This window comes from Bubalus kerabau, chromosome 17 (assembly GCF_029407905.1).
Source record: "Bubalus kerabau isolate K-KA32 ecotype Philippines breed swamp buffalo chromosome 17, PCC_UOA_SB_1v2, whole genome shotgun sequence".
Classification (NCBI taxonomy): Eukaryota; Metazoa; Chordata; class Mammalia; order Artiodactyla; family Bovidae; genus Bubalus; species Bubalus kerabau.
This window is the reverse complement of record NC_073640.1, coordinates 22,332,207-22,354,522: the sequence shown is the minus strand read 5'-3', so window position 1 is coordinate 22,354,522 and position 22,316 is coordinate 22,332,207. Positions and strand designations below refer to the sequence as shown.

The following is a 22,316-nucleotide window of genomic DNA, read 5'->3' as shown; positions in this document are numbered from 1 at the left end:
GGCTCCCCAATCCCTGGGATTCTCCAGGCAAGAACACTGGAGTGGGTTGCCATTTCCTTCTCCAATGCATGAAAGTGAAAAGTGAAAGTGAAAGTGAAGTCGTGTCCGACTGTTAGCGACCCCACAGACTGCAGCCCACCAGGTTCCTCCGTCCATGGGATTTTCCAGGCAAGAGTACTGGAGTGGGGTGCCATTGCCTTCTCCGTGCTAGCGTGTGAGATGAATGCAATTGTGCAGTAGTTTAAGCATTCTTTGGCATTGCCTTTCTTTGGGATTATAAAGTTATTATCCTCCAATTAAAAATTAAATTAAAACAAATGAAATATAGAGATTCCAATATCAATAACCCCATCAAGGCACACTCTATGGAGCAGCCTCACCTATCTGTCTTCAAGTGTGTAGGACACAGAGCCAAGAAACTGTACATCATGGCCAAGGCCTGGCCTCATTTATTCCACAGGCTGGGGAGACTCTGCCTGCCTCAAAAGGGACCTGCAAGGTTTGACCTCAGAGGTCACATTCAGTGTCTCACAAGTAGGGCAGGATGGCAGAGAGGAACTCGGGAGTCCTCCCTGGGGAAGTCAGTTTCCATCCAACTCTTAAAACCTGAGTTCAACCTCAAATTGCTTTGGAAAATGCAGTATTTGAAACAAACCTGAGTCCTATTTCTAAGGGAGTGGTTTGATGCATAGAATTAAGAGTTTTCACAAACTCCTAGGCAAGGGGTAAAGCAGTTGGACCCATCCTGCAAATTTCAGTGGCGCTTTTGAGATGGAGGTCACTGCTGGGTGAATTACTCTATGTTTATGATGTCCAGTTCAATATTCACACACCGAATTACTTCAGGTTGATCTCAAACTACTCCCCCCTTCCAATAAAATCCATCCCTTCAAAAGTGGCAACTCACACAGACCTGACTGTCCACAGTGTGAAGGCAGTACCCACCCCACCCGCCCAAAAAACACTGAATCCCTTTCCAAGAACTCAGCCTCCTACCTAATCAGACTGGTGGGTTTCTTTTTTATGACATTTACACTTACAGGCACCTTGGAATACTTCCAGCAGAACAGCATCTTCCTGATGCCTCTTGAAGGACATCTTCGTTCAAGCCCTCTTCAGGTACAGTGAGGTTCACCCTGTTTCCGAATCCTTTCTCTGGCCTCCAGAATACATCCCACGTAGAGTCCCAAGGCTCTTCCTCAACAATCTAGGTTAGGAGCTTTGGAACAGATTTCCTCCTTCCTCTTTGGCGCTTGTCCACGTCCATAATCCCCTTTGTCAGAGCAGAGGTTTCATCGGAGAATGACAAGTGGGTTATGTTTCCTCAGAAATCTCCACTGGCCCTGACAAGTGGCTGCAGATCCCAGCGTTATGTTGGACTCATGTAAGGAGCTGTGAAAAAGACCATGTGCCTGGTGGTGGTGTCAGTGAGTAGGACCCTGTGGAAACTTCCTGGGACAGCCCCCTCCCCATATCCTCTGCTTTAGCTCCTCTATGAAGTACCCAGATAACAGTATCTGATGCATACTTTGAGTTTTTCAGATGCTAAAACCACTGCCAAGTGAAAAAAATTAACTGCTTGATGCTCTTGAGCACATAGCCCCCAGACCTTCTGGTGCCTAAGGACTGATGACGTAATCCTCCCTGTTACCTTACCGTCACCCAATCAGAGAACTGTGCATGAGCTGATCGCACACCCTGTGACCTGCCCCTCCCTTACATGGCTTTTAAAACCGCTTTGCTGAAACACTTCCAGGAGTTTGGGGTTTTGTGGGGGCACAAGCCACCCATTCTCCTTGCATGGCCCTGCAATGAACTTTTTTCTGCTCCAAACTCCTGTGTTTCGGTTTGTTTGGCCTCACTGTGCATCAGGCACAGGAACTTGGGTTCGGGAGCACCATCTGCAGATCCCAGTGGCTTGGGTGGGCACATGCTTGAGGCATCTGAAAAGCCTCCATCCATGAACGAATTCAGTGTGCAGCCAGAACCGAGAACTGCTGCTGTAGGCCACGCATCCCTTCCTCAGGAAGATGAGGGACAATTGGCCTCAGCGAGTCTGGAAAGGAGCAGGGACCAGGCCCCAGGAGAAGAGGCCTGGAGAGGCAATGTTCCTCTGCCAGCCTGTCAGCCCACCTCCAACAAGGTCTGGTCTTGATTGCCCACATCCATAGGTGGGCACAAGTATATGAACAATTACTGTTGCACCGACACACCCACAGAGAATTGGAAAGGATAGGATCTATGAAAAAGCATGCCAACCCTTGAGTTTAAACAAAGGAAAATCAGAGTGATGTTCAAATGGCCAAGTTTCATTATCACCAATACGTCATTTGGCTGTGGGTTTCTAAGCAGGAAAGTTCTTGAATGTACTGTATTAATATAAATATTGTCAGCTCGGACCATTCTAGCTTTCCTACCTTGGCATAACAAGAGACTGAAACTCTACAAGCAGTAATTCCTGAAGAAAACTTATTATTATCAGTTACCTAATATAGCATCATGTAATCATTTCTCTGGATTATACAGAAAAGTAGTGTTTTTAATTGTCTCCTTGGCAGCTGTGAGGGATCAAGACACACTATTCTATAGTCAACAGCTTTGGCCCAATTTAAGAGATGAACAACTCTTGGTTGGATTAGAGACTGGCAGAACTGAGCTTTAATTAGGATCAGAGCTTTGTGGTGCCAAGTTATTTCAAGAAACTACACAAAATCATGATGCCAGGAGGGAACCCAGGGACCACTGGCACATCTCCCAGGAAAAGTCTATGTTTTCTAAAACAAGCACAGAGATGATGATGAGAGAGATTTGATGAAGACACAGGTGTGCCTGGTACCGCATTTTCCTAAAGCGATCTTCCTCAATTCCAGTCTCCCCATAACCCAAAACCCGTCCCCAAAGAAATCAAAGAAAAACAACCATAAAAATTTAATTTTAATGATACAGAAATAGAATATAGTACATTTCCTTCCACAGCAGCACTTCAATCATCTCTAAAAAATTTAACAAAATTAAGGCTAAATCAGAGCAATCTGATAATAAAGGGATATTTTATGTGGTTTTACTTTTAAAGAATGTCTTCATAAATATAGAATGTTCATCAGGCCAAAAAAAAAAAATGTTGAACAAGATACCAAATATGGGAAATGCAATATAAAATGTGCTCCTTTATACCAACTTCCTAACCACCATGACTTCCCCGGGAAGTTCCAAATGGGATTTTTTTTTTTTTTTAATGAATGCTTATGACAGGATACTAAGACTTTCTGGAGTACTACAGGCCACTTTTTAAAATAAAACCAAGAACAGTTGAGTCTCCCACACAATCTGTTGAAAAAATAAAAAGCGGAAGTGGACAGGGTTTTAAAGTGCAAGAGAATTACATCTGAGTCTGTGGAGCTCCAAAGGAGGATGCCTCTGGACCTGGCCTTTCCCCGCAACCTGTGTTATAAGAAGACTTTCAAATACAGTAAACAAAAATGGCATCGCTGACAAGACAGTCAGGAAAGCAAATGTATTTCTTGAATGACCTGCTCCAAATACTGACATTTATTGTGAGCAGGAAGAAGGAATGTCTTTCTTTTCCCTCTTTTCATTATCCTTGGCCATATGCGTTGGTTAGCTTTTTACCACCACTTTCAAACTCGAAAGAGACCCTTCAGCTGTTTGAGGATTTAGACTAAGATGAAGAGTCTTTTTTTTCCCCTCTTTTTCCTCCAATAAAGCTTCTGAAAGGAAACTAGACAATGCAACGCTGACTCATGGCAAGAAGCCTGGCTCTCTGAGGTCCCAGTCTCCGAGCAGTGACACAGCCTGGGATGCAGGGAGAGCCCGCTTTTACAGCCCCCAGCGGGCACACCTGCTGTCAGGGTGGCCTTCCCTCCTCCACCCCCTCTCTCTTGCATCTTAGTGTGCATCTGAATATTTCCATCTTAATATGCTCTCCTCCTTCTCCACCCTCACTTGCCTTGGGGAATTCAAGTATTATTTTCATTGAAGAATTGTGGGTGTGTTAACATCACCAACCCCCTAGAAAAGGCAGTCTTATTCTTCACTATGAACCTACAGTCCCCCTACTTGAACAAGGACATTTTACTTTATGACAAAAAATCTTCCCTTATTAGGGTTAAGATTTTCGTCATAAAATAGCAGCTAGTCTACTTTTTTCTCTTTAACTTTGCATAACAATTTCATTTTTCCATTTCTTTGGTTTCCAGAGCCTCAATTTCCCCTACAGAAATTAAATGAACGGTAAATGTCCAGGTAAATAACATCCTCTTCAGTCTCAATAGGGTTCCTAAGATGGCTAAAACCTCTAGGAAACAGTGGGCTGAGGCATAGATACTAAAATGCATTTCTTATATGAATTCACATGTAAAAACAGAGAAACAATGTGACAAGTATCCAATTACCCACATGTATGTGGAGTAATTGATACAATAACATTCTATGACCACACAACCACATAAAGAAAAGATATTTTCGAGATCTTTCAGTTCAGTGTTTTTCAAATCTGGCTGATGATCACTCTCAGGGTCACCTGTGGCGGGGTGGGGTTGGGGGTGGACGGACATTTCGGGTCTAGGAAATGGGGTCTACCATTTGGGAAGTCAGATCCAGCAGGCATGGCCGAGGACCCAGAAATTTGTCTTTCTTTCCTGTAAGATTCAATAGTCCCACCCCCTTGCTATACAGAGGAAGACACTGAGGCCCAGAGAAGTCAAGACGTTGCCCAAGACTAATAAAACAAGAAACAGAGAAAGGGCCGGACCAGCTCTTGTCCCCTTGTCCACCACTTCTGTCACATCTCACTGCCTCCCAGAGCCCCCCCAACCCAGCGCCCTTACACTTAGGCTAAGAAGCCTTTAGTAGACATTCTGTTGTTATAAGTAGGTGGTAAGCTGCTCGAGGACAGGTGCTATGTCTCATGTTCCTTTTGACACAATCTTAGGTAACAAGTGTCTAAGAAATACTTGTTGGCAGGCAGTCCCTCAGCTAAGGCCTAATTCTGTCTTCTCTCACATCTCTGTCTACAATCATCAACACAGATGCAAGGTCATCTAGCTGGATATCGAGATCCATCAGAAGACAACAGTAACATCTCTGAATTTATGAAGGTGCCATGTTCACACAACAGGAATTTGAATGACAATGCAAGTTCCATAAGATAATTACGTCTTTCCCTTGTTCCTGAATTACGTGAATTGGGTGAAAAGAAAAAAAAAAAAAGTGAATCCATGGGATAGAAAGAAGCTATTTACCTACAACTTTTGGCAAATATGAATTACAAAAATCCTAAACTCTTCTAAGGAAATTATCCTTAGCAACTGTAACAATTTTATGTTATTGAGTTTTGTTTCTATCTCTCTTGGTTTGCAACGTGTATTTCCAGTTTTACAAAACATTCTTTTGTGGGTGGAGTCAAACTCCTTTGTAAAGCTGATAGCAATGGGCTGAACACATTATGAAATGGTTGCCCACCCCCCATATATATAAATTTTCACACACAAACATACACGTGTGTATTCAATGGAGGTGGGGGAACATGACTTGTTTTATAAATAAGATGATTTTACTATATTGCCATCTTGATTGTACATATGATATAGAAGAAAGGATAACAGAAACATTTAAAAGACCAATAGAAAAATATGAAAGAAAATTTAAGTCTAAAAATTAAGTAAGTCAACAGGCACATGGGTCACTGATGCCACACAGCCCAGCCCTGCCTGTGCCCACCTGACACACAGGGCTCTGCGGGAGCAGCAACAAGAAAGGATTGCTGATGGGGTGGGGCAGTGCTGGAGAGGGGACACCCAGGGCCTGGAAGGACCCTTACCGCTAGAGGAACCATCATAGTGGGCCCTGCATCCCTTTAGTGGGTGCTCCCTCCTCAGCTAATATTAAAAGAACAGGAAGCTCTTCTTGAAGAAACTGTCCTAGAAATGGTTTATGGAAGAGGTCCCTCCCACTAGAAAGCACCTCCACACCCTACCCATGGGGAAATAAATGTACAACCTCACAAGTCCTCTTCAAATCTTCTGCCACGAGGAGTTGAGCAGGACTAACCTTCAACTTGTGTTTTAATTTTTACAGGAAAGGAACTGTCTTCTCTTTTTTAACTGTTAAATCCAATCTTACCTAGATATAGAGTCCTAATCATTTCTCTAGAGAGCCTTTTAAAATCACATTGATAAGCTCCTACATCCATGTATTCATCCAACACGTACTGATTAAGGGGTGACTGGACTTGTGGAAAGTCAGGGCTAGAGGGAACCTTAGGCATCTTGTTCCCCAGGCTCCTCATTAACCCCAGGGTGATGGGGTGGGGCTGGTCCCAATCTCTCTGGACCTAGTATCCAAATCACCAGTCACCCAGGTACTGAGCAAAACTTCATGCAAAAGTTATGTACTTTTTTCATTTCAAAAATGAAAAAATTATGACAAAATTTTCTGTAGATTATGATTCATAATAATGAATCCTAGCTAATAAATACCAGGAAAATGGAGTGACAAAACCAAAGGGTAAATGCGACTTTAAAAAGAAATAATTGCAGGGTTTGCAAAGATTCTTTCCCTTCTTTTGGACATTGAGTGTTTTATGAAGTTATATGCTAGACACACATGACAACCTCTGCCTTTCCATGCAGTTAGGAAGTCATTCCGCAGAGACACCATCGCCACACAACACGTCCCACAGCACTGACACGGACAACCTATGCTGCTAGTCTACAACAGACACACACTACAGGTACTAGCTAGGAAAACATCCATTTTCTACTTATTGAATCAGAAGGAAGGCAAAGCTGCTGCTAAAAGTTCAATAAAATATCTGGTTCGTAACTGTCATTATCTCAAGGGATATCAGACTGAACTTAATGTGGGAACTGATCTAAGTTCTAGACAGTCTTATCTAAGATAGTAGAGGTTGAGACAGCCAATACATCTCTTCAGGGAAATTTCAATGAGTGATTCTATATGACCAATTCATTTTCCTATTAACCTTATATTTGTATAGGAATATATTTATCACCCCAACTCTTTAATAAAATTTATTGTGCCCCACTGCATAAGAGAGTCTTTAAAAAAGAAAAGAAAGCTGTTAGCTGACAGTTACTACTATGAATGGAGAGCTTCAATTGCTGTATATGTGATTCCCCCAGGAAAACTACATCAAAAATGGACATTTCATGACAAAAATCACTCATTTATCTTAAAACCAGAACAAACAGAAAACACCATTGAGGAAATTTAAATACTTTTGTGACCACTACCACAGAAACACAGAAACTCAGATTGCAGACATGCAGGAATCGGCACTAGAAAGGGAAGAATTAACAGATCAAACTCAAAACAACTTTAATCACTGGATTGAAAGTAGACTCAATAAAACCAAAGTACATCCTCCTCAAGGCAACAATTAGCTACAAAGGAAAAATGATTTCATAACCTTGGTCCATAAAGAAGACACATTTATTTACATTCTCAATGGACTAAAAGAGGTTTTAAACTGTCACAATTAAAATTTTATGCTTCCAAAAATATCTTATGATCAATGCACTTAACTTAAAGCTTCAGGTATTAATAACTTCATTTAGACTTCTTAAAAAACCAACACAAACATACTCTCTAGAGTGCAAAATGCTTATTAAATACTTTAGTGACACAAAAGCAATTTGTTTTTAAACGCAGGAATCCTGCGATGAAGGATCATCACCACAAAGACATCCATTGCCGGCAATGGACGCTGAACAGAACTGCCAGCTCAAGTGAGATGCAACATGAAAACTGTGTGTTTGATTTCTGCACCCGTCCAGATGATCCTGTTTATTTGTACAGACTCATGGTTGGACTCTGGTACATGCACATGTATGCATCACAGAGAAGTCTTCGTGCACAGCCTTGGATTCTTCTGGAGTCCAAGGAATGCAGATCATCGAGAGACATTTTCAAATACTCTCCTACTTCTGGGCATTGGGTAACTTGAGGAATGTTGAAGCCATTCTGACCACCTATGGAGAACAGAAAGAGGCGTATTGAGGGCAGTGAAGTTATAAACACTTTTGCTGCCCTGCCCCACCAAAGTAACTTTACAATTCTGTAATTTAGTTAACGCTAATTTCCAGGATCAGAAAGACCTCATTTTACTTCTGATTTTTAGAAGTCCTCTGTTTAACTCTTGACAGTCTCACTTCTTGGTTTCTGAAAGGATTCTGGGACCAACAGTGAATATAATTGGTCAAAAGATATATATCCTGAGCAAAGTCCAAAATCTACTTCCCAGGTTTCTCGGTGCATTCAGTCAAGGAATAATGTCACCTACACGTGTGCACACACGTTCAACTCTTCACATTCCCAAACCCCTTCCTGGACACAAGAACCCCTGTTTGCTTTACCATAAGCCTGGCCAGTTTAGAGCAGATCTAGTAGCTTAAAGTAGATCTAGTAAAATGAATACTATTTTATTCCCCTAAGTTTAAAAAACATATTTGTGTAACTCTAACAAGGTTCTGTTTTACGTTTCATTAGACAGCATGAAGATATAAGGCATGGTCTTAGGGACCCCAGGAAAGGTTCTTCTGCTTTAGCCTCCCCATGGCTTTTCTAAAAATATCTGGAACCCCTGTGCTTTTGAATTTCATGCTTAAATACAAATTTTAACTGGGCTAGGGACATATTTACAGATGGAGCTGTGCTATATCAAATGTCTGAATGCTGAGAAAATGCTGAGAACCCATGAGGCAGACTTGGGCATCTGATCAAGAGTCTGCCACAAGGGGGTGTCCTAGGTCACTAGGGGAACACACCAGAAGACTTGGGTCCTGGAGTGTGAGAGAGTGGCTAAAGGAAAAACGGGGTATGGAAGAACTGGAGGGATATGGAAGTCATATTCCCACAACCGTGCCTAGGGCTGATCCTAATCTGTAAACTCTATACAGGCAGGAGTACAGCTGTTTTGACAACTGCTTCATTTTTGAAACCTACTAGAGCCCTGGGCACTTCACATGCACTCATTAGGTATTTGTTAAATAATGACTAAACATCCTAGAAAGCAGCCTAGAAGGTGCAGTATATTCCCCAGTTCAGGAAGAAAGACATTATACATAGAATAAGATATTTTTCCAAAGAAGACATTTACTTCTATTCTTAGCTTTGTCATTTAGAAGACACATGGTTTAGTATATAAAAGAACATAAGCACTGAATTTAGAAAGACTGAATTAAATACAAGCTCTGAGACCTTAGGCACCTTAAATCTCAGCTTTAGTAAGACAAAAATAGGAACCACTCCCATTTTGCAAGGATTTAGGTAAATGACCTAAAGTCCCTCCCAGAGAGCTTGGCACAGTAAAGTACTTAGGAAATGATGACTACAGTACAGAAAATGAGAGGAGCTCAAAAGTCAAGGACAACAAAGTAGAAATAAAAACTCTCAGCCTTAAAGGAAAAAAATCTGATTCCTTTTTTTTTTTTTAAGACTCTATGCATGTCAAACTATCACAACAATACTATTCCTTAGTTTCGTAGCAAGGTTGTTAAAGCATCACCAAGATAATCCTGAACAGCTTTTCCCAACACTGTTTTGTTACTCAGACCAGGCTAGCCCACTACAACTATCCCACTACAAACTCAACTATAGCCACATGTGGAAGAAAGGTCTGTAAAGTACCATCCCGATCAGCCATGCTGTCGAAGAAGAGCCAGGCAGAGTCGTCTTTCCCATACTTCACAAAAGCGACATAGTGGCTTGTTTCTATGCAGAGGACAGCAAATAACTCCATCTTCTGGCAGGGGATGCAGCCGTGTCTCCAGTCCCAGTCAGGCAGATCTTTGGGAAGTGACACTGGGTTGTATTTATGATTCAGCCTCTTAGGATGAAGGTGGACCTATAACAGAACATAAAGAAAAAGCCATTAAGGAACCAAACTCGATGTTTGAAGGGAATGGACTCCACTTACTCTAATGGAATATGTCCCTATAAATAGTAACCGAGTACCCCATGGAAATCCATCAAATAAACAGAAGAAGCATATCCCTTAATTATGAATTTTTTTAAGTTAATTATGATTTTGAAAACTTTTTAAAACCTGAAATCTGGTTCAACTACAAATGATTTACTATTTATTAAGAGAATATCCATTAAGTGAAGTCAAACTTACTTGAGCATTGCAGGTTTTACAAAACTGCTTGATTTTGCCAGCTGAGATGTCAGGGTCATCATAGCATTCTCTACACTCATACATTGCAAGCCCTCCACATATCCGGCACTGCCTGGGGGCTGAAAAGGGTGGGGTGTGGGGGAGTTAAAGGGTCTTTTACAATGCATTCTTTTATTTTAAAAGATTAAAAAGAAAAATTAAGTTTTAAAAAGGATAATGCTCATGGACTCAATAAAGTCTATCCCTCCCCACCCCTCATAAAGTTTAAATTGGATTTCCTTGGATTCAGAATATTTTTAAAGACATTTTCTCTGACCAAATGACTTTAAAAAAATAATACACTCAGAGTGTTCCTCCTGATTATAAAACTTCTACTGATGAATGTGCTAAGATACAAGAGAACATACAGAAGAAAACTGAAAGTATCTACAATTTCAGTTAGCAAGAGATAACCACTCTTGTAATTTCTCTTATAACTTTATATCTGCATACTTAACATAACTCAGTGTGTGTGTGTGTGTGTGTAGCTCCTCTTGTAGACAATATCAACATACCTTTTCACTTAACATTACATCATGACCACTTTCATATAACACTGGTCTTCAAAAACATGAATTTGAATAGCAGTACTTATGCTGTACAGATACACTATAATTCACTTAACTACTCTCCTCTAGTTAACATATAGAGTGCTTCTAATTTCTTATTCATAAACCTATTTGCATATGAAATCTTGATTTACATGTCTGATTTTTTCAGAACAAATTTCTAGTGTAATATTTCCAAGCTCTTCAGACAGCAAATTGTCTTTAAGAAAACTTGTATCCTGTTAGACTCTTATTCACAATTAATGTGAATGACCTGATAGACTATTGCTGAAAAACAAACTAAAAAATCTTATACTTACTGTCTTCAAGTAAATCTGTTATATTTAGTTCCAGAGAAGGAAAAATTTTTTTAAATAGTTTAAAGTCTTTTCCAAATCGAGGCATCTGAATAATCAGACATGATGGTGCCTTAAAAAAAAAAGATACATAATTTTAGAATCAAAACACTGAAAAATTTCCCTGAAATTCCCCCAAAATAGTCATGGTTGTCAAACCAAGCAGTGGTTCCACCATAACATGGATGGCCTGTAAAATTGGATCTGCATGTGAACACAGAGTATGAAGGCAGAGCACCAAAGAGCCACAAGCCTCAAGTAGTCCAAGATGTATGGACACATGGACACACAGGTCAGGCAGTTCAACCACCTGGGATCTCAAAGAATATGATGACTGTACAGAGTAACATTCCACTTTGAGTTTATATTTTTCAAAAGGTTTCAGAAAAATTGTTTTTGCAAGTATAATTAAGAAATTCATCACTGAAGGACACTATTCCTTATATTTCAAGTACCAATTTATTTCATTACCAATAAATAATGGTAGCTATTAAGGTTTTATCAGAACATCTCTTTAAAAATGGATACAATGAAAATGAGCCACAGCCTATGCTACTAAGATCATGAAGATACTCAGTAAAAGAAAAGTAAACTATATCACTTGTTCATTTACAATAAGTGAGTTTTGTCTTTCATTGAAGGAGGAAAAGTAAACATTCCTTTGGATGATATGCTTGAGCAAACTATTAAATTGGATAAAATGTGAAATTGGGTGAAATGACAACAGAAACCCTCACAATCTTTTTTCCTCTAAGCTACTTAAATGTTTTCAAGTTACAAATCAGATTGATATTTTTTTGGCACCAAAAATATAAAAAGTTCAATCTTAGTATTTTCTACTAAGTTCAATTTAAAGTATTTTCTACAAGGACAAAGCTGAAGCATGGCATAATTTTTAAATCTGTGTTAACAGTTTGTGTTTATAACTGTTCTCAGTGGGTTAAAATGAATAGTTATTGAAGTTATAGTTTTCTCAAGAAGCCTAAGGACCTGAATATAAAATATAGTAATTATCACATACCTCAGCAAATTTCAGGTTACTGTTGATAAAAGAACATTCTAATAATTGCTGAATTGTAGGAACTCCAACTTTCTCATTTTTTTCCATAAAAATTTGATAGAAGTAACAATCTTGTACTTTTTGACCTGCTGATCTAAAAATATGCAGAAAAAGCCAGATAATTTACTTATAAAATGCATTAGAAAGTGAAGTGGTTCTAGGGGCATTTGAGAACACAAAAACTATTGAGAACAGAAATCTGCAACTCTGACAGTCAGAACAACAGGGACAAAGACAATCATTTAGATAAAATAGTTAAATGTACTTGTGCATAAGAACTTACAAATTATTTATTTTAGTTTTCATACTGAAAGTTTCCTTAGTGATTAGGAGAAAAATAATGCAATAACATCTGCAATCAAAAAGCACTTGTGAATAATAATAACCAGAAGCTAATATCATTGGTTCAACTTTATTGTCCAAAGCTAGAAAACAGTAAATTGCATTTAATGCCTTTAACAGGAAAGTCAGTTCATACATGGCTGAATGGGACAAACCCTTAGAGACCTTCCAGATGGTCTAAAGACCTTCTGGACCTTTAGAAATTTTTAATTTCTAAAAATGAAGGCCCTGCAGGGCAAAGGATCATCCTTCCCAGCAAGTCAAAAGCAGAGCCAGGTGTAAAACCCAGGTGTCCTAACAACTGTTCACTATTCTCTGCACTCAAGAACGTTCTCTTTAGATGGTCACTCGTTTATTCAACAAGCACCCAGTTAGGACCCACTGTATGCAAATATCAGTATTACCCTTACATATTTTCCCTTCTAAATATTTTACTAGAATGCATGAAAATTCAAGACTAACTGTACCAAAAGAATCAATAATCTTTAAATTTACTACTTACCCTTTTTAGCAGAATTTCTGGGCATAGAATCAGGCAGTTTATAATTAGATTTATAAGTAGATTTCAAGATTTTTAGGGAAAAATATTAACATAGACACTAACCTCAGAAACCCTCAGTTTCCCAAAGCAACTTAAACCCTGAAATAAAGACAACTTATGTGGTAACAAAGTAGAAATTCTTGAGAACTCACGACAAAAAAAAAAAACCATAACCAAAAAATCTGAAGGTTATGCTGTACCAATATTTTAATCTATTATTGATGACAATAAAATGCCAGCATTTTTCTGTGAAAGTCAAAAAGCATTAAAAAGAATCAACAGGTAACAGAAAAAATAAGACTGGAAACAAAGAAAACAGAAGTAGTAGAGGTGAGCAGTTACAAAACTCAGAAATATTAATAGTGATAGAGAGGGATGGTGGTTGGAGGGAGCACAGAGAGGCAAACATGAGATGGGAATCAAAAATGAGGATGTAATCCCAACAGCTTTGTGATATTTGGACAGAAAACAAGAGGGGGAGGGGAGCGGCAACCACTCACACCTCATAACTGAAGTTCTAGAAGGTTAATAATATCCTAGGGTGATTAGCTCCTTTGCTTTTCACTTCTCTTCTTTACACAGCTATTTGTAAGGCCTCCTCAGACAGCCATTTTGCTTTTTTGCATTTCTTTTCCATGGGGATGGTCTTGATCCCTGTCTCCTGTACAGTGTCACACGAATCTCCAACCATAGTTCATCAGGCACTCTATCAATCAGATTTAGTCCCTTAAATCTATTTCTCACTTCCACTGTATAATCATAAGGGATTTGATTTAGGTCATACCTGAATGGTCTAGTGGTTTTCCCTACTTTCTTCAATTTAAGTCTGAATTTGGCAATAAGGAGTTCATGATCTGAGCCACAGTCAGCTCCTGGTCTTGTTTTTGTTGACTGTATAGAGCTTCTCCATCTTTGGCTGCAAAGAATATATCAATCTGATTTTGGTGTTGACCATCTGGTGATGTCCATGTGTAGAGTCTTCTCTTGTGTTGTCAGAAGAGGGTGTTTGCTATGACTAGTGCATTTTCTTTGCAAAACTCTATTAGTCTTTGCCCTGCTTCATTCTTTATTCCAAGGCCAAATTTGCCTGTTACTCCAGGTGTTTCTTGACTTCCTACTTTTGCATTCTGGTCCTCTATAATGAAAAGGACATCTTTTTTGGGTGTTAGTTATAAAAGGTCTTGTAGGTCTTCATAGAACCGTTCAACTTTAGCTTCTTCAGCGTTACTGGTTGGGGCATAGACTTGGATTACTGTGATACTGAATGCTTTGCCTTGGAAACGAACGGAGATCATTCTGTCGTTTGAGATTGCATCCAAGTACTGCATTTCGGACTCTTTTGTTGACCATGATGGCTACTCCATTTCTTCTGAGGGATTCCTGTCCGCAGTAGTAGATATAATGGTCATCTGAGTTAAATTCACCCATTCCAGTCCATTTTAGTTAGCTGATTCCTAGAATGTTGACGTTCACTCTTGCCATCTCCTGTTTGACCACTTCCAATTTGCCTTGATTCATGGACCTGACATTCCAGGTTCCTATGCAGTACTGCTCTTTACAGCATCGGACCTTGCTTCTATCACCAGTCACATCCAAAAGCAAAGAAGAAAAGGAAATATATAAGCATCTGAATGCAGAGTTCCAAAGAATGGCAAGAAGAGATAAGAAAGCCTTCCTCAGTGATCAATGCAAAGAAATAGAGGAAAACAACAGAATGGGAAAGACTAGAGATCTCTTCAAGAAAATTAAAGATACCAAGGGAACATTTCAGGCAAAGATGGGCTCAATAAAGAACAGAAATGGTATGGACCTAACAGAAGCAGAAGATATTAAGAAGAGGTGGCAGTAATACACAGAAGAACTATACAAAAAAGATCTTCACAACCAAGATAATCATGGTGGTGTGATCACCTAGAGCCAGACATCCTGGAATGTGAAGTCAAGTGGGCCTTAGGAAGCATCACTACAAACAAAGCTAGAGGAGGTGATGGAATTCCAGTTGAGCTACTTCAAATCCTGAAAGATGATGCTGTGAAAGTGCTGCACTCAATATGCCAGCAAATTTGGAAAACTCAGCAGTGGCCACAGGACTGGAAAAGGTCAGTTTTCATTCCAATCCCAAAGAAAGGCAATGCCAAAGAATGCTCAAACTACTGCACAATTGCACTCATCTCACACGCTAGTAAAGTAATGCTCAAAATTCTCCAAGCCAGGCTTCAGCAATACATGAACCATGAACTTCCAGATGTTCATGCTGGTTTTAGAAAAGGCAGAGGGACCAGAGATCAAATTGCCAACATCCGCTGGATCATGGAAAAAGCAAAAGAGTTCCAGAAAAACATCTATTTCTGCTTTATTGACTATGCCAAAGCCTTTGACTGTGTGGATCACAATAACTGTGGAAAATTCTGAAAGAGATGGGAATACCAGACCACCTGACCTGCCTCTTGAGAAACCTATATGCAGGTCAGGAAGCAACAGTTAGAACTGGACATGGAACAACTGACTGGTTCCAAATAGGAAAAGGAGTACGTCAAGGCTATATATTGTCACCCTGCTTATTTAACTTATATGCAGAGTACATCATGAGAAATGCTGGGCTGGAAGAAGCACAAGCTGGAATCAAGATTGCTGGGAGAAATATCAATAACCTCAGATATGTAAATGACACCACCTTTATGGCAGAAAGTGAAGAACTAAAAAGCCTCTTGATGAAAGTGAAAGTGAAGAGTGAAAAAGTTGGCTTAAAGCTCAACATTCAGAAAATGAAGATCATGGCATCTGGTCCCATCACTTCATGGGAAATAGATGGGGAAACAGTGGAAACAGTATCAGACTTTATTTTTGGGGGGCTCCAAAATCACAGCAGATGGTGACTGCAGCCATGAAATTAAAAGACGCTTACTCCTTGGAAGGAAAGTTATGACCAATCTAGATAGCATATTGAAAAGCAAAGACATTACTTTGCCAACAAAGGTTCGTCTAGTCAAGGCTATGGTTTTTCCAGTGGTCATGTATGGATGTGAGAGTTGGACTGTGAAGAAAGCTAAGCGCTGAAGAATTGATGCTTTTGAACTGTGGTGTTGGAGAAGACTCTTCAGAGTCCCTTGGACTGCAAGGAGATCCAACCAGTCCATTGTGAAGGAGATCAGGCCTGGGATTTCTTTGGAAGGAATGATGCTAAAGCTGAAACTCCAGTACTTTGGCCACCTCATGCGAAGAGTTGACTCATTGGAAAAGACTCTGATGCTGGGAGGGATTGGGGGCAGGAGGAGAAGGGGACGACAGAGGATGAGATGGCTGGATGGCCTCACTAACTCGATGGAGATGAGTCTGAGTGAACTCCGGGAGTTGGTGATGGACAGGGAGGCCTGGCGTGCTGCGATTCATGGGGTCGCAGAGTCAGACACGGCTGAGCAACTGAACTGAACTGAACTGAGGGTGATTAGCTCATCACTGAGAAACACATATATAAGAATTAGAGCAAAACTGATGGTATTGTACAAAACCACACACCTTACATTTCTGTTTATCACTGCTACCCCCCCAAAAAAAAACTAAGGGCAGAAGGATACAAATGTTGTATTAACTTTCAAAGAAAACAGATGTCTAGGGAGGAAATAAAAGTATTCATGAGTTTGTAGGTCTATCTTTGTAACACATAGTGGGTAGTTGACTAAAATTTTTTACAGATTCTGGATTATCTAGTAATATGGAATATAACATATCCATGTAATAGGAATTCCTAGTTCGGAAGTTGCTGTATAATACAGGGAGCTCAACCTGATGTTCTCTGATGACTGAGAAGGGTGGGTGGTAGTGGAGACAGTGGGAGGGAGACTCAAGAAGGAGGGGATATATGTATACATATGGCTGATTATATAGGACGATCCCCTGGAGGAGGGTATGTCAACCCACTCCAGTATCTTGCCTGGAGAATCCCATGGACAGAAGAGACTGGTGGGCTACAGTCAATAGGATCACAAAGAGTCAGACATGACTGAGTGACTTAGGACACACACACAGTTGATTCACATTGTATGGCAGAAACCAACACAACACTGTACAGCAATTATACTTCAATCAAACATTTCAAAAATAAAAGAAGAATCCCCAGTTCTATGGTTCTATAGTAAGAGGTACTCAATAGTACAACCTGAATATTCCCTTATATCTGCTTCCTGATACTGATTTTTTCCATTATTTTTCCTGGAATGCTTCACCTCCATCCACTAGATTCTCCCCTTGGTGGCTATAACTTCAGTTTCACGCTAGCACCCCCAACACAATTAGTCATTGCTACTGTTTTTAAGTATGAAAGCTTGATATACCTACATTTACCAATTTCTTGCTTGACTTCCTTGTTTCTTGCATAACATTCCCTTATTCTAAATTTGGTTTTATGTAATAAGTGTCTGGTAATTTAGTCCTGGTTCTTTCTGCTCAGGAATTTTGTGCATCTTTTTTCTTATAATTTAAATTTGTCAGAAGTTCTGTAAAATCTTCAGTTATTATCTCTCAAACTATTGCTGCTTCCCTAATCTCTAGTGATTCCTCTGAGAACTACAATTGGAATTTGTCTTTCATGTCTCTTTTCTTCCTTGTTATCCTTTATTTTTTATAACTCTGTCCCTTTGGGCTACATTCTAGGTAATTTCTTCAGATCTATCTTCTAAATGAGCAATTCTCTCCTTAGTTGTGCATATTGCATTCAGTGAGGTATCCTCTCCCAGCCATATCTATATGGCTATACTCAAGTAGGAAATGGCAACCCACTCCAGTTTTCATGCCTGGAAAATTCCATGGATAGAGGAGTCTGGTGGGCTATAGTCCATGGAGTTGCAGAGTCAAACACGACTGAGCACAAACACACACACATATGTATAAACCATACATATATAAACTACACACACACACACACATATATACACACATATATAAACTATATAGTTTTTTTATTCTATTTATGATAATTTCATCTTTTTTTATTTTTCTTTGTTATCAAATCTATACTTGTCCTCCATTGGTATCTAATTCCTTCTTTATTCTCTTCACCATTTAAAAATATTTCATACTAAGAATATCATTTTAGAATAGTCTCTAAGGTACTCATCTGTTGCATCAGCTGACTCTCCCTCATTCAGAAAGATGGGTCCATGGAGGTGAAGAATGACACTTGGGAGAAAACTGCTAACCTTTAAAGTATCTTTTTTCATATTTTTATAATCTTTAGTGATTCTCAATATGAAGGGGCTGCTGAAGGGGGAGGAGAGGCAGAGCTTCCCAGGACCCTCTTGGAACTCCACAATACCTTAGACACTGAGATATATTTCTATATGTACCTGACCCCTCCTCACCCACTCTGAGAATCACTGCAGTATTCATCCTGTGTTATTACCAGGAATGCATTACCTCCCCAATGGGCTATGGGGAAAAAAAAAAAAAAAAACTGTTTTAATCATCTGAACTTTAACTCTTCAAGATGAAAAACAAAAGTGATTTTTTTCCTCCCAAATTGCCTGCTAAATTTCCTACATTATGTATTAAACATATTTCCTTCCTAATTTGTATTTGAAGGTTGACATACTGAAATACCACATACAGTTAATTCTATATCTGGGCTTTGTATTCAGTTCTATCTATTCAGTTTCTAATTGTGTGCCAGTATCATACTGCTTTAATGTCTGTTGTGCTATCTTTATAGCTTATAATAGAATTGTTTTTTAAAAACACTACAATGTTTTCACATCTTGTAGAGATTTCTAACATTGTTTTACAGCATTCCAAAGGGGGGGGGGGAGTTAAGATCTTGATGTACAAATTATTTTGTAAAAATTAACATGTTAAACTTATTTAATCTTTCTACTTAAATATAATCTTTCTCATTAATTAATCAAATCACTTTTTAGCTCTGGACAACTTTTTAAAAAATCTATCTCAATAAAGTTGATTTCTTAGAATTTTATACTTTCATGAAGCATGAAATTATCCCTTCTTCATATTTGCTACTGATAAACAAATACAATTGATTTCTCCATGATTTTATTCTACATGGCCAAATTATAAATTTTTGTATTAATACTACAGTTTCTAAACAATTCTCTAGGATTTTCTAGGTATACATATGTGCAGGCTAAGTCACTTCAGTCATGTCCTACTCTTGTGACCTTATGGACTCTAGTCTGCCAGGCTCCTCTGTCCATGGGATTCTCCAGGCAAGAATACTGGAGTGGGTTGCCATGTCCCCCTCTAGGGGATCTTCCCAAGCCAGGGATCAAACCTGCATCTCTTATATATTCTGCATTGGCAGGCAGGTTCTTTACCACTAGCACCACCTGGGAAGCCCAGGTATACATATAGTTACCATATTTGAAGAGATGATAAATATATCCTGTCTTATTTCATTAGCCAGAACTTCCAAAACATTATCAAATTATAACTGCAGTATTGTCCATCAACCCTTCCTTCCTTTCTTTTTCTCATTAACTCAACATTGGCATCAAAGAAAATCACTTGAGACATTGAGATGAGTAAGAATCCTTGTCTGTGTTAGCTTTTAAGGAAGTGCAACCTCAAAAATGACAGAATGATCTCAGCTCGTTTCCAAGGCAAACTATTTAACATCACAGTAATCCAAGTCTATGCCCCAAGCAGTAATGCCAAAGAGGCTGAAGTCGAACGGTTCAATGAAGACCTACAAGACCTTCTAGAACTAACACCAAAAAAAGATGTCCTTTTCATCATAGGCAATTGGAATGCAAAAGGAGAAAGTCAAGAGACAGTTTAGAGTTAACAGGCAAGTTTGGCATTAGGGTACAAGATGAAGCAGAGCAAAGGCTAACAGAGTTTTGTCAAGGGAACACACTAGTTACAGCAAACACCCTTTTCCAACAACACAAGAGATGACTCTACACATGGACATCACCAGATGGTCAATACTGAAATCAGACTGATTAAATTCTTTGCAGCCGAAGATGGAGAAGCTCTACGCTGTCAGCAAAAACAAGACCTGGAGCTGACTATGGCTCTGATCACCAGCTCCTTATTGCAAAATTCAGGCTTAAACTGAAGAAAAGTAGGGAAAACCACTAGGCCATTCAAGTATGACCTAAGTCAAATCCATTATGATTATACAGTGGAGGTGACGATTCAAGGGATTAGATCTGGTAAACAGAGTGCCTGAAGAACTATGGATGGAGTTTGTAACACTGTACACGAAGCGGTGACCAAAACCATCCCAAAGAAGAACTATACAAAAGGTCTTAATGACCTGGACAACCAAGATGGTGTGATCACTCACCTATAGCCAGATATCTGGAGTGTGAAATCATGTGGGTCTTAGATAGTGTTTGTACAATCAAAGCTAATAGAAGTGATGGATTCCAGCTGAGCTATTTCAAATCCCAAAAAATGATGCTGTTAAAGTGCTGCACTCAATATGCCAGCACATTTGGAAAATTCAGCAGTGGCCACAGGACTGGAAAAGGTCAGTTTTCATTCCAGTCCCAAAGAAAGGCAATGCCAAAGAATGTTCAAACTACTGTATAATTGCACTCACTTCACATGCTGGTAAGGTTATGCTCAAAATCCTTCAAGCAGTTTCAACAGTATGTGAACCAAGAACTTCAACATGTACAAGCTGGATTTAGAAAAGGCAGAAGAACCAGAGATCAAAATGCCAACATTTGTTGGCCCATAGAGAAAGCAAGGGAATTCCAGAAAAACATTTATGTCTGCTTCATTGACCATGCTAAAACCTGTGACTGTGTGGATCACAACAAACTGTGAAAAATTCTCAAACAGATGGATATACCAGACCACTTTACCCCTCTCCTGAGAAACTTGTATGCAGGTCAAGAAGCAATAGTTAGAACTGAATATGGAACAACAGACTGGCTTAAATAGAGAAAAGGAGTACAAGGCTGTATATTGTCCCCTACTTATTTAACTTATATGCAGAGTACATTATGCAAAATACTGAGCTAGATGAATCACAAGTTGGAATCAAGATTGTCAGAAGTATCAACAACCTCAGTTCAGTTCAGTCACTCAGTAGTGTCCAATTCTGCGACCTCAGGGACTGTAGCATTCTAGGCCTCCCTGTCCATCACCAACTCCTGGAGCTTACTCAAATTCATATCCATTGAGTCGGTGATGCCATCCAACCATCTCATCCTCTGTTGCTCCCTTTTCCTCCTGCCTCCAATCTTTCCCAGCATCAGGGTCTTTTTAAATGAATCAGTTCTCTGCATCAGGTGGCCAAAGTATTGGAGTTTCAGCTTCAGCATCAGTCCTTCCAAAGAATATTCAAGACTGATTTCCTTTAGGATGGACTGGTTGGATCTCCTTGTAGTCCAAGGGACTCTCAAGAGTCTTCTCCAACAGTTCAAAAGCATCAATCAACGACCTCAGATATGCAGGTAATACCAATCTATTGATAGAAAGTAATGAGGGACTAAAGACTCTCTTGATGAAGGTGAAACAGGAGAGTGAAAAAGCTGGCTTAAAACTCAATATTCAAAAAACTAAGATCATGGCATCCAATCCCATCACTTCATAGCAAACACAGGGGAAAATGTGGAAGCTGTTACAGATTTTCTTTTCTTGGGCTCCAAAATCACTGAAGATGGTGACTGCAACCACGAAATTAAAAGATGCTTGTTCCCTGAAGGAAAGCTATGACAAACCTAGACAGTGTAATGAAAAGCAGAGACATCACTTTACTGACAGTGGTCCATACAGTCAAAGTTATGGTTTTTCCAGTAATCGTGTACAGATGTGAAATCTGAACCACAAAGAAAGCTGAGCGCTGAAGAATTGATGCTTTTGAGATGATTTTGAACTGTGGTGCTGAGAAGACTCCTGAAGAGTCCCCTGGACAGCAAGGAGATCAAAACAGTCAATTCTAACGGAAATCAACCCTGAATATTCACTGGAAGGACTGATGCTAAAGTCGAAACTCCAATATTTTGACCACCTGATGAGAAGAGTCGACTCACTGGAAAAGACCCTGAGGCTGGGAAAGGCTGAGGCAAAAGGAGAAGAGGGCAGCAGAGAGATGGTTAGATAGCACCACTAAACTCAATGGACATGAATTTGAGCATACTCCAGGAGACAGTGGGGGACAGGGAAGTCTGGTGTGCTGCAGTTATGGGGTTCCAGAGTCAGACATGACTTAGCAACTGAAATAGCATATTAGCAAGATTCTTCAACAAAATAACCCAGACTAAAATGTCAAAAGGTCCAGCATTCAACCTGGAAAATTCATCCA

The 22,316-nt window shown here is 39.5% G+C and overlaps 1 protein-coding gene across 9 annotated transcripts in view; it reads right to left on the bottom strand.

Annotated features, from left to right (window-relative positions):
* Positions 1-7,342: 7,342 nt before the first annotated feature.
* The window catches only part of CYLD (CYLD lysine 63 deubiquitinase), a 67,773-nt gene continuing 52,799 nt past the window's right edge, over positions 7,343-22,316 (bottom strand). For all 9 annotated transcript variants that reach the window (XM_055553254.1, XM_055553251.1, XM_055553257.1 and 6 more), the window contains 5 exons: positions 12,124-12,256; positions 11,067-11,175; positions 10,160-10,278; positions 9,670-9,886; positions 7,343-8,012 (listed from right to left, as the gene is read on the bottom strand). In XM_055553254.1, the coding sequence (XP_055409229.1) occupies positions 7,828-8,012; positions 9,670-9,886; positions 10,160-10,278; positions 11,067-11,175; positions 12,124-12,256 (763 nt within the window). In that variant the 3' untranslated portion in view covers positions 7,343-7,827. The remainder of the gene's footprint in view (positions 8,013-9,669; positions 9,887-10,159; positions 10,279-11,066; positions 11,176-12,123; positions 12,257-22,316) is intronic.